The 12,747-nt window shown below is 41.0% G+C and overlaps 2 protein-coding genes across 2 annotated transcripts in view; one reads left to right on the forward strand and one right to left on the reverse strand.

Moving 5' to 3' along the window:
- The window catches only part of LOC106815023, a 9,509-nt gene extending 8,959 nt beyond the window's left edge, over window positions 1-550 (reverse strand). Inside the window, exon 1 of the mRNA XM_014819447.1 lies at window positions 428-550. Coding sequence (XP_014674933.1) covers window positions 428-496 — 69 coding nt within the window. The 5' untranslated portion in view covers window positions 497-550. The remainder of the gene's footprint in view (window positions 1-427) is intronic.
- Window positions 551-650: 100 nt separating this feature from the next.
- Window positions 651-12,747, forward strand: part of LOC106815270 (dynactin subunit 1-like) — a 30,059-nt gene continuing 17,962 nt past the window's right edge. The window contains exons 1-12 of the mRNA XM_014819719.1: window positions 651-714; window positions 4,218-4,358; window positions 5,652-5,755; window positions 6,031-6,145; window positions 6,447-6,544; window positions 8,063-8,272; window positions 8,682-8,861; window positions 9,650-9,746; window positions 9,923-10,001; window positions 10,760-10,919; window positions 11,537-11,641; window positions 11,906-12,007. Of these exons, the coding sequence (XP_014675205.1) occupies window positions 4,247-4,358; window positions 5,652-5,755; window positions 6,031-6,145; window positions 6,447-6,544; window positions 8,063-8,272; window positions 8,682-8,861; window positions 9,650-9,746; window positions 9,923-10,001; window positions 10,760-10,919; window positions 11,537-11,641; window positions 11,906-12,007 (1,362 nt within the window). The 5' untranslated portion in view covers window positions 651-714; window positions 4,218-4,246. The remainder of the gene's footprint in view (window positions 715-4,217; window positions 4,359-5,651; window positions 5,756-6,030; window positions 6,146-6,446; window positions 6,545-8,062; window positions 8,273-8,681; window positions 8,862-9,649; window positions 9,747-9,922; window positions 10,002-10,759; window positions 10,920-11,536; window positions 11,642-11,905; window positions 12,008-12,747) is intronic.

The raw sequence follows: 12,747 nt of genomic DNA on the forward strand, positions 1-12,747 counted from the left end.
CATTCTGTAGTAGAATGTACAACGGTCGTGTTACTTCCTTGAATCATCTTGTTAACCTTTTTCCACATATCGCCTTTTGAGAGCTTCACCTCCTCGCTGATGTTATCAATCCACATTTGTTTGGACTCTTTGTATGCTTCCATGAAAGCTGCAACTGCCGCTTTCGTCCGTCTCCAGTTTTTGGGATCGCTTCTTTTCCTGTAAATCCTCCTTGCAGTTTTGCATTCAGTCAACAGTATTTTCACCTTTTCGGTGATAAAGGGTTTAGAGTGTAGACAGATCGTCTTCCTCTTGATATTGTCCTCCAGTAGTCAGAAGTAGATAATAGGGGTTAGAGTATAGGGGGGGGGGGGTTCCCCACTTCTGATACTAGGTATTACTATTACTTTAGGTAAAGTCCTGGTACTATCACTACATCAAAACATACCGCGTGTAGACCTGAAAAGGTACCACATATAGTGAGCAGTGCTTGAACAAGAATAAGTAGTGACATCATAGATATAGCATACAGCAGATCTCTATTCTATGGACCTTTCATACACACATTCTACAAAAGATTCTACCGCCATGCTGTGTTTACATTTCTTGCTATAAACTTGAGGGCGCTGTCGTCGCTTGCTCTGGTGTCATTTTCCAAGTACAGGGCGAATCAGCGTCCTAGCCTAACTAGTAGTATTTTTATGGGATGAACATACAGCAATATTTGTCAGTTTAGTAAGTATTAGTATTACTGTACCTGTTAACTTAGTGTTAGACAAGTACTGGTAGTGGTAGTGCTACTACTAGTAATAGTAGATCAATTATTGATTATAAATATAAGTGCAATGGTACTGGTATCAGAAGTGATGATGTCTGATGATCTTGTAACCCGACCAGGCTGTGTGACTAACGTCAATACACCCATACATATTCATATTGTATACGTATTCTAACCCTAGCAATACCGTTTCTTGGAGCTAATGATCTTGTATCTTGACACTCTTGTATCTTGGCTCCCAGTCTCTTGTATTTCACAAGGCACTCGATACATCGAAGTGCGGGGATTATCTAGAGAAAAATTTGTAATGATGATGATGATGTACGATATTATTTAACAATTTGACCGTAACCGGGAACGGCAGTAACGACATGAACCCTATTATTAGTATTAGTATTAATAATAATAGATTAATACACATCATCATCCCATGCAATTAAGCTAACACTGTCACTGTGGCCAGGGGCGTAGCTAGGGTGAAATGGGGGGGGGGGCCTACGCACACAGGCGGGGTGTCTGGGTCTGGGTCCTCCCTTAGCCCGACCAGGCTGTGCGTCCGATTGTCTTCTAACCCTAGCAAGACCGTTTCTCGGAGCATTTTGAAAATGTAGATCGCAGGAGATGGTATTTGAGGCACTTTTGAGTAAATGTACAGCCTTCATTCTTATTACGACAATTATCTTTTTAGTAGAACTATTCTCTTTCATATATATATCGTTATATATCGTTTATAAGTATAACTAATCATGTAATTTTCGTTTTATGATCAAGACATGTTGAACTAACGCACATTCTTTCTTTCACTCGCTCCCTCTCTGTGTGCAATCGTTCGTGCATTCGTGCGTGCGTGCGAGCGAGCGTATGCGGGTGCGTGCGTGCGAGCGAGCGTATGCGGGTGCGTGTGGACACGTGTGTGTGCTCAAACACACACATCACTCATTGCACATCACAGCGTTGTGATATGTGCAATGAGCACATATATATATATATACACATAGAGGGCATGATATGTGCACATTGTCATATATTCAATGTGTAGGGGTGACCACCGCTGGGATGAGGGCGACAGCAAAACTCTTTCTTGGAATTGTGAAAAAGCTGCACAAGGGTTGTAACCTGCTTTGCCACTCAATTATACCTATGCAGATGACGTTTTGTACAGCCGCCCGACCCGTGGCGTCGCAGGATTTCGAAAGGGAGGTGTTAGGAGCTACGCGAAGGGTGGGTCTGGGGGGCTCTCCCAAATTTTTTTGACATTAGCACCAGAAGATCGTTTCTGCATTGCGGCATGGGTTGACCTGACCCCCCCTGTACACGTCCTGGAACTGTAGACTCTGGATTCCGTGTGCGCTATCTGCCATGGACGTGGGTCCAGGGTAGAGTCATGATCATCAGGCTGCCCCGGCGTACGCAAAATATTTTGCGTAAATTGTGTGGACGCACGACGTTGCTTAGTTGCGATTTATCAACGCAGTTATTTAGTAGAATTTCGCGTACAATTTCGCTACGCAAGCGGGCCGTGTTGTGCATTATCAAGTATAAATTTACTGTAAACTTGCGCGTAGGGGTTGGTATGTGTAGCAGAGAGAGAGAGAGAGGTGCTGTGGGTTGTGGGTGCGTGCGCTGTGCGTGTGGTCTGTGTGTGGCGTGCAGTGCGTGCGTGCGGCGTGTGTGTGTTGAGGAGAGCAGGGGGACATGTGCTGTTTGTGTTGTTGTATGTGACAGAGAGAGAGAGAGATGATGGAGAGAGAGAGAGGGATGACGCGGCGAGCTGAGAGAGAGAAGAATGAGAGAGAGAATAGAGAGAGCGAGAGAAAGAGGTGTGCTGTGGGCTTGCGCGCGTTGTGGGGTGCGAGAGGAGAGATGAAGCTGTGCGGTGATTGTGCTGCGATGCTGTGCTTGGCACTATGTGTGGTGCGTTGGGTGCGTTGCGTGGTGCGTGCGTGCGTGTGACGTGCGTGGTGGGCGTGCCGTCGCAGAGAGGTGGCTGTTTGTGCTGCAGTGTGTTTTTTAGTAATCAACTTACTTATATCCATACTGTCACTTAAGACAGTCCGACAACGTTGCATAAGGCTACTAGCTTTATAAAAGCTGCGTTGATAGCTAGAGTAGATGCTATAAATCGTGTGAATTTCTGATCTCACTGATGTAAACACTCAAGTCTATGACTAATATGTGTTGGAGTGCAATCCAATTCTGTCCTCTCATTTAGTTACAATCACGTTCGCGGGCATGCAGCTAATCGATTTTGTGTTTCTATCTCATTTCATTTGTTGCCACTCTTACTGCGTATAGGCTCCTTGTTATTACGCTCGTGATGTGCGGTGTTTTACAAATACTAACTTAAGATAAACAGGATAATAGGGCCTTCTGTTCTCTCTCCTCTCTTTTCCCTCTTCTCTCTCTTCCTCTCTCACAACCTCTTCCCTCTTCCTTTTTCTCTCCCTCTTTTCTTTTTTCCTTTTTTTAAAGTTTGTTTGGACAGAGCAAGGGGGTGTTTAACACCACACCCCCCCCCCTGGTACGCCAGGCGCAGACTATTTACAAATATTTGTTAGTCCACAGAGGAGGGTAAGCTAGCAACCCATCCACCCCCCTAAATTCCGCACTATTGTTATAACAATTAGACTAACTGACTGACTTTCTCTCTCTCTCTCTCCCCCCTCTCTCTCTCTCTGCAATAAAAAAAAAAGTTTGGTGAAATGATGTGTACGCAACTGCGTATCTGCGTTATGGTAGCTACGCCCCTGGTGGCCAGAGATCAGAAAGCTGCTGTATCAGGGTGGTACGCCGTACGGCTACACTAAGAATGGCAACATGGATGATGGGGTGGGTCTCTATTCAATTTCTAACTTCTGAGCTCACAAAACGGCGAAACAATCACAACCTTATAGAGACCGTGCTGTAGTATTAGCTTTAAAACTCAAGATTAACATTAAAAAATAATAGCATTGCTATTGTCAACTTGCTCATCGTATTTCTGTCTTCTGGTAGCCCTAGCCACAGCTGTCTTCTTGCTTCTCATTACGTGTAACAGTCGTAGAACCTGGTCGAGCTACTGTACTGGTAGCCACTGCATACACCCAAGACATCTTTTAATGCTAGTAAATGCCTATTACTGATGCAGTACATCACCCAGAATAATCACTGAACCAATGGGGTTGAAATAGTAGAAGGCTTCGATCATAAGGAGTCTAAAGAAAAATATCTTTACTGAGCAGTTTCTAAATGCTGTCACCCACCAGCAAACATTGCCTAATCCTGCTATGAAGAGTTGGGTTATGCTCCTGGATAAAGAAGATGATACTGACATGAGTACAAAGGCAAAAAATTATACATTATAGCGAATTCGACTAATGTGATTGGCATTCATTTAGCATGAAAGTAATATTTTTTTAAGTTTAAACAACTAGATCTGAGCAATGTTTACCATCTGAGATATGTGTTAATTGTTTTTCAGAAGTTTACCGATAGGTTAACATTGCAACAATGGCGGAAAAGGCGATGAAGCTCGGGACCAGGGTCGAAGTCATTGGCAAGGATGTAGTTGGAGTCGTTGCCTACGTTGGCTCGACAATGTTCTCTAGTGGGAAGTGGATAGGTATAGAAATAGCACCTGTGTTATTGTTTAAGCTATAGGGCATCAGCCATACGGCAGTTACTTGTGGTACGGTGCTCGCGGGGATTTTTTTTAGAAGTGATGAGGAAGGTAATACTTTTGCTTTAAAATTGATTATGTAAGACTAAGGCTATTACATTCATGTATAACTTTAGAAGACGAAGCTTATCTTCTGTCATTCCATTGTTCCATGAATTAATGGTACTCTGCTCATGCCAGTGCCCAAAAGCAGTAAGATGACGTATTTCCGTGACATACACCATAGTCTTAATGAACATCAATTGGCTTTATTTTAAATTGAACGCTTAATTCTTATCATAAATGAGAGCTATATATTGCATGTGGGTATATTGTTTTAACTGTCATTCCGATATCTTCAGAGTTGAAGGGATACTAGACTCTAGAATTTTACTGCATACAACTGTACTTACTGTATAACAAATCGTCTATGCCCACACGTACTTGTTACCAGATACCTCATTTAATTGTTATAATTAATTATACATCAAATTTGAACGGTGCCATTGACACCCGCGGCCGTGCTGCCACGCTGAAAAAGTTGTGCATTTCCCAATATATTTTGCACGTTACAGACCGAGGGCTAATCACAAAGGTGCAATTATATTTGTACCTAAATGCTATTTAACTGAACAATGTTCATTTTAGGACAAATTTATCCATAATATAACTGAAACTATATGTCGTTTATAAGATATTACAATCCCTTTGCTTTTAAATTAATAAATAAGAAACATCCTCGGTCTGTAGCCCTTGGCTGAAAAGTTGTTTTGCGCAACTTTTCAGATCGTGCGCTTTGAGTGGCGCCATCGTCGTTGTAATTAAACTGTAGTCGTTAGTTTTAAAACATTAAAAAAAAATATTTCTAATGGTGATTGAACCATGAAACTTTATGTAGCATAATTTTAACCTAAATTAACTGAAAATCTAGAGTAAAGGATCCCTTTAATTACTTCATCGTGTGTCTAATCCCTGCACTAATAAAAGGCATACATGCAACACACCTTACACATAGCTCATGTCTATTTGGTACATTCAAGAATAACATCTATATATGTTTAGTTCAAGTTTGATTCATTCTCTAGTGCAGTTTTGTGCTGCGTACACACATCTTTGCATGATATGCGTTCAAAACCATGACTGTATTTCTCAAGCTATAATAGCTTGCTTATCATAACTGATGCTTGATTTATTATTGTGGTGCATGTTTTACATTTAAGGTATTTTCTTTAACTTTTATTATGTATATTCCATAAGGTGTGGCACTTGATGTGCGAAAGGGGAAAAACAATGGTGTAGTCCAAGGCAAGAAATATTTCACATGTCCTGAAAACCATGGAATATTTGTAAGGCAATCACAGGTAGGCTGTTCGCTAGTATTACACAAAAAGTTAATGATGATTAAACTTCTTGTTAGTGCATTACTATTCAAAACGGAATTATTATGCATTGAAAACAAGTGTCTGTAAGAAGTTTAGTTTTATTACGAATGCTATGTTCTTGTAACTCCTGTTTGTGTATAGATCACTGACCAACAGGTTTGTCATGTGAGATAGTAATTGATTCATGTGTTTGTTACATGGCAGAGGTATGAGTTTTTGCTTATGGGCTACTGCAGGCATATTATTAATTGCAGCTGAACGTGTTGAATGGCTCGGAGGCCCCGAGTCCTGCTGCTAGTGAAGGTGACTTGAGTAAGAGCCTAGAATCGAGTCAAGAACTCAAACCAAAATCAGCTGCTGCTACACCTGGTAAGTTTTGCTTATCATTGCAAGTATAAAACTGAGAATAATTTAATAGTTTTCAGACTATTTCAAGTTAACATATATTTTATTTTTATTTGATAGGAATTTACATCATTTTTCTTGTGCATATCATGAAGACTGCCATCAGGTTGTCAAGGTTAACAGTTGATAGTGTATTGATTTCTAGTTTGTAGTAAATGAGGTTGCAGCCTAAAGAGGTCTTAATTAAACTAAAAACAACACTAGTGGCTATAGTTATGCTGACTTTTGGATAAATTAACGATAGACTTTATTCTGCTTATTTCAGATAGACCATCAAAAATTCCATCAAAGGGTTCCTCTCCATCACCAAAAGATGTGAAACCTAGCCGAGAGGCGAAAAGCCTAACTTCGTCTGTTGTTGAGGTATACACCTTAGGTTTTTACTAGTCTTTTATAATGTTAAACGCATTTTGTTATTAGATGTTGGCCAGAGAGATAGTGAGGTCGAAAGAGAGAGAGAGAGAGAGAGAGAAACCAGAAAAATAAAGAGAGAGAGAGAGAGAGAGGCCAGAGCATTACAGATAGAGAGAAAGACAGAGTGAGAGAGACAATGTGAGACAGAGAGGGTGAAGACAGAGATACATAGTGAGACAGAGGGATGTTAAGGCAAAAAGAGCAAAAGAGAGAAGGAAGGGGAGAGATACTAGAGAAATGGAGAAAGAGAGAGAGAGAGAGAGAGAGAGAGAGAGAGAGAGAGAGAGAGAGAAAGAGAGAGAGAGAGAGAGAGAGAGAGAGAGAGAGAGAGAGAGAGAGAAAAGAGAGAGAGAGAGACTGCGAGTAAGCATGCGAGAGAGAGAGAGGGGAGAGCTGAGTAAGGGAGAGGGGCATGATGTGAGCAAGGGAGAGGGGGGGAACGTGGAGGGGGAATGGGATGCCCTGACATGAGCATGCAAAACTATATACAAGCATGCATACACTGCACGAACATAAAAATTCGTGGTTTTCCCCGGCCGCATATGTTACCTCCAAGCAAAAGCTCGTGCACAACCAAGCACCTGTTTATGCATGCTCTGGAGGATTGGATATACCTGTGTGAACTTGTGACACTATCGTTGAGGAAAAAATGACTTTATCTAACATTTATTTAGTAAGTTTGTTGTGAAGTGTAATGATGCAGTAAGTGTGACTTCAACAGGGTTTCTTAAAGCCACACTATGCGCATCCAAACGCTAATTTCTCCAGTACTAGACTAGCAAATACTTCGTGTCATGCATAATCACACTATCTTATGGCAAAATAAACTCTAGTTCCTCCCATTGCACTGCGCGTTTGCTTAAAACCCACAAGAAAGAGGTGCGAAATCTGGTAATCTGGCGCCAACGCCGACTTGTTTGCCAAACAATTTAGCCTCGAAGCGGTTAGGGGACGTCACATGTTTTTATCTTTGCTACACCCGTACTGCTGTACCGCAGCACCGCTGCATGGTTGCTTGGGAGAGCAACGCGAAACTGTCAACAACATCGGAGAATTTGAACAACATTGGAGGTATTTTCAAATGCCTTTTATAAGACAACGTGCAGTGAAATGGGAGGAACCAGAGTTTATTTTGTCATAAGGTAGTATGATTCTGCATGACACGAAGTATTTGCTAGTCTAGTACTGGAGAAATTAGCGTGTAGATGCGCATAGTGCGGCTTTAATGGAAATCGCTATGCTGAAAGTGCCACATGAATTGGATATATACATTTCAATGCTATATAGACTGCAAAAAATTGTCAATGTAAGCTGTTTTTGTTTCTTTAATTCTGTATGAAACGGTGCTGATATGCAAGTGGGCTTTTATTGATTGTTCCATAAATTATATTTTTGTGTTATTTTATATACTGATATTTTCTGGTGATGCATTTTAGCTAATAAATTGATGTTCGTTATAAAAATTAGATGGATACCGATGCTGCCATCTCCAACCTTCAAGGAAGCACAGCTGTCATTGCTGATCAGCTGTCAGTACTGCAGCATCAACAAGAAATTGAAAATCTAACATCAGAGATAAAAGATCTGAATGAAAAGATGGAAACACTCAAGATTAAACGAACGGAGGACAAAAATAAGCTCAAGGAATTCGAAAAAGTTAAAATACAAATGCAGCAGGTATATATGTAAATGCATTTTTCTAAATGCTATTGGTTTTGAGTTAATGTAATCACAATTTATTTAGGTTTTATCCATGCGTTGAAGTGTATAAAGTGGGACAGATATAGAGTAGTTGGATCATATGTACATATCCTTATCAAAAATACCAACCGTATTACACATTCTAGTATATATCATATGTCTTGCATCTATTGTTTGACTGAGTTTATAACAGAGTGTGGTATGTACAGTATGTGATAAAACACCTTGACTGCTAAATGCATTGTGTGCAAGTTCATTTGTAATCAGTTCTGAGCAAGGCCATTAAGCACAGAATAAAAAAATTCTGATGCATTCATTGAGGACTGGAGCAAGTACAATTTCAGGCTAAATATTTACGCAAGATTCTGCCAAACGTACTTCTCAGCTTGTTGAATACAAAACCAAGATGCAAGAGGCGCACGCAGAGCTTAATCGGCAGCTGCAGAACGCGAAGAAGGAAGCGAAGGACGCTGTGGAAGCGAGAGATCGCCATGCCGACGAGATGGCAGACGGAGCCGAGGCTCTTGAGTTGGCGGCTCTGGACAAGGAAATGGCCGAGGAAAAGGTGTGTGACTCATCCTGGTGGGGGAACATGGAAGTGTGGAGGAGAAGGAGAGGTGGGCTGGTGGTTAGGACGTGGAGCTTTGGACTAAATAGTCTGGGGGTTGAGCTCTATATTGGTCACTGCTGCGTGCCCTTGAACAAGGTGCTTTATCTGGATTTGCTTTAATTGACTTTACATGTGCTGTAGCAATATGTTTAGAGTGCTGGGGTTAGGGCTAACAGCCTCACCATGCTGCCATGTAAACGCTGTAATAAAAGCTTGATATTGTGCAGGAACTCCGATGCACATATGAAAATAGAACTAGAGCCACATGTAGGGAGTCTAAAATCCACGTTTTTGCATGTGTAGGAGTAAAACCGATGGTTAACTTAAATAGTCTGTAATCACCTCCAAAATGTGGTGTAAAATTACTATCTGTTATGACATCACACGGATGCATACTGCTCACTTTAAATCTGCATAAGTGCAATGATTTGAGATAGTTCTGATAGTCTAGGTAACGCTAGGAAGTGTGAAACGTGTTGTTTAATATGAAGCAGACCATTTTGCAAGAAAAAAACGTTATGAATAGCATATTTTGGGAAACCATTTTATTTTGTGTTTACCATTGGAGCCGATAAATGGAATAAAAATCGTAACCATAAAAAACAAGTAATCTGTCCGAGGGGGCGGCAGGAGAGGATCATTAATCAGACAGCATATATTCTTTTTAACAACATTTAAGTGTTATATATATAGCATTTGAGGCACTACTCACACTCTAGCTGCTTCAATTTATACATTACCAGTCAGAGCAGTTACAGGCTGAAGTCGATCAACTGAAGGAGAAGTTAGAGGAAGTGACACTGGATTACGAAATCATGAAACAAGAAATCAGTGACCAGGGTATGAAGGTTTTTGTTTGTAAATTTCTACCTATCGAGCGGCTGTGGTTTTATTGTGCGAGGCCAATTATGCAAGACCTTTTCTGAGTAATTATGTGACGTCTGCCTTTTGTATCCAAGTATTGGTATGTCAACTAGAGGAAGCACACTTTCTATGTACCATCTTTCCAATTGCAGGTAAAGACAGTGTTGCCACTAGTTACCAGGTTACACAGATGGGGCAGCAGATGGAGCGGCTAAAGGAAGCATTGGTCAAGTAAGTATAGATATGCTGACATTATATGCGGCAATTATTTGATTCTGTGGAAGAATGACTTACTGGAAGATATTTTGACTTTAGTTTGAGAATGGTTAGAGCTTTTATATTATTCCTGACTTTATTTTGAAAAAACTAATTGAGAAAGGATCATAGGACTGTCATTGTAATGTGATATAACTTGATGTTCCTGTTAAAAAGGAGAGCATTACTGAGTGTGCTTTTGTTTAACTAGTCGTACATAAATGGAGGCTCAAATCAATTATTAACAAAACGGTTCTTTTACAAACAGCTGGATAGGATTCGAATAGCATCTATCAATTCATCTGGTGCACTATAAACCCTTTACCATTGACTCAGAGTTATGTGGTTATGTACTTGAACTGAGCCCTCTCTTGTATTCAGTGCATAAAATTTGGAAGTATTTTGATCAGGCCAGTGGTCTAGCCGATTGAATAATCTACCCGACCAAACGTTTACTAATCCAAGCATAAATAGGTTGATAAGTGATGCCTTAATAAGATAATAAGAATATGACTCATGTTATTATGTCATGTTATTTGGGATGGGGGTAAACCTTGGTTGTATCCACCCAAATGTGTTACTCATACTGGCACTGCAGGCGGGTGGGCATCGATGTTATTGCTTGTATATATTACATCGGTGATGTTTGTGACTCGCATCTGTGAAATTGGCTAAGTGAGCGTATCCCTTTTACGCGCGATTATTGCATCGGTCGTCTCGCTGTCACCCGGCAGGATGAGAGATTTCTCGCAGCAGGAGAAGGTCGAGCATCAGCGCGCGCTGAAGGAAACCGAGAAGATGAAGCACACGCTGACTGCGCTCACTAAAGACAAGGAGAAGCTGACGGGCGAACTAGCCGAGGCGGAGAGCCAGCTTGGCGAACTGAAAGAACAGGTAAAATATTCGTTAAGAATGACGGCGTAGTTCCGTCGCAAGTTGTTCGTATAGAAGCAGGTTAATCTTTTCTGACCATGAGTCAGGTGGAGTATGTACTGTAGATCTTGAAGTTAGTAGAGTAAAACTGAACAGTATCCGGTCTGTAGCAGATGTGAAAATGGTTAGATGAACCCGTTGCGAGTACCAGACGTCAAAATTAGTTATGTATTGCTAACAGTTCGTTGCTAATGTGGCATCAACTATCTCCACCGAATCCCTAGAAGTTAATCCAGTGGAACCACACACCGTAGTGCTAACCCATGCCTCATTTACCACCAAACTGACTGCTTCTGGGCATTTGACAGATGAACCACACCATGTAAAGATAACCCTAGCTGCGCGCACCCTGTCGTTACAGCATCCACAAATAGAACAGTGGAATCACACCCTGTAGAATTCATACCTCCTGTTCTGAATTGAAACGTGAATGAATTTTGAAAATGTTTAACGTATTACCTGACTGAATTTTTATTGTTGTGATCTCTCTCAACTTTCTGGCACCATATAGGTGTGACTAGTCGTCGTAATATGAAGCTATGTCATGCTCAGTGCCTTGGCTATCATAATCATTGTAGGTGGATGCAGCATTGGGAGCTGAAGAAATGGTCGAAACGTTAGCCGAGAAAAATCTGGCGCTGGAAGAAAAACTTCAGGAGATGGAGGAAACCGTTGCAGATTTGGTACGCCTGACTGAGTGCTGTTCGTTTGTAGACATATTGATTAGTTGCACAGAATTATTCGTTAAGTTATGCATCAATAGAAATTGTAAATGCAATTTAAGTCATATGTAGTCAGTGAAATTACCAAGATCCGACTAAGATTAAATGGAGATTAAGATCCGTGGAGAAAAATCCTTCCTTGATGTTTTGTACGTAACGCTGAATAGTTGTATAGATGTGTGTTGTGGTGTTGTGTTGCGAAGATGTAGTGCTTTGTGATTGCAGGAAGCTCTACATGAAATGAACGAAGAGATGCAGGAGAACAGCAGAGACACTGAGCTTGAGATGCGGGAACAGCTAGACCTTTCTAGACAAAAGATTCGAGAGGTAATGTAGGGAAATTGACTAACATGTTAACTTTATTCCGTTGAAGTTGAACTCTTGTTGTATAGGGGCTTTGAATGCATTGTGGTTGTGGTTGTTGTTGTTATCCAGCTAGTGGAGGTAGTGCTGGTGGTTATCTCCGATAATGCACGACTTTGTGTACAGAACGATTGCTTCCTGTTGCTGTTTCAATTGTTATTTATCAAGTTAATTCCATATCACAGTATTGGCTTGATTACCTGTTTTAATCCTATAGCAACTTGAATGTCTGACTGTCGCGATTACTATTTAGATGGCAGTGAAATTACAGTTATACTTTTAGTGTCCACTGCACCAACAAGCGTGGCTGAGAGATTTGTGAATGGAATGCTGAATATCTTTCCTATCTGTTTGACATGAGGGTTGGGGTTGGGATATTTCTCTGCATCTATCAGGTTATCGAGAGAGTTGAGGCTGAGATACATCTATCAGGCTGACAAGAAGGTTGAGGTTGAAATATGTGTTTATATTTATGAGGCTGACAAGAGGCTTGAGGTTGACATACATATATTATGTAAGAGTTAAAAGCCAACTCCTATTTCTGGGGGCGAGACGTATGTTTATTGCGACCTGATAACAGAACAGAGAAATCATATCAGTGTGATGATCAACGTTTCATACAACACATCGCACACACGCGCTCACGCACACACGTCGCACACACGCGCTCACGCACACACGTCGCACACACGCGCTCACGCACA

Source organism: Priapulus caudatus, unplaced genomic scaffold (genome assembly GCF_000485595.1).
Source record: "Priapulus caudatus unplaced genomic scaffold, Priapulus_caudatus-5.0.1 Scaffold28, whole genome shotgun sequence".
Lineage (NCBI taxonomy): Eukaryota > Metazoa > Priapulida > Priapulimorpha > Priapulimorphida > Priapulidae > Priapulus > Priapulus caudatus.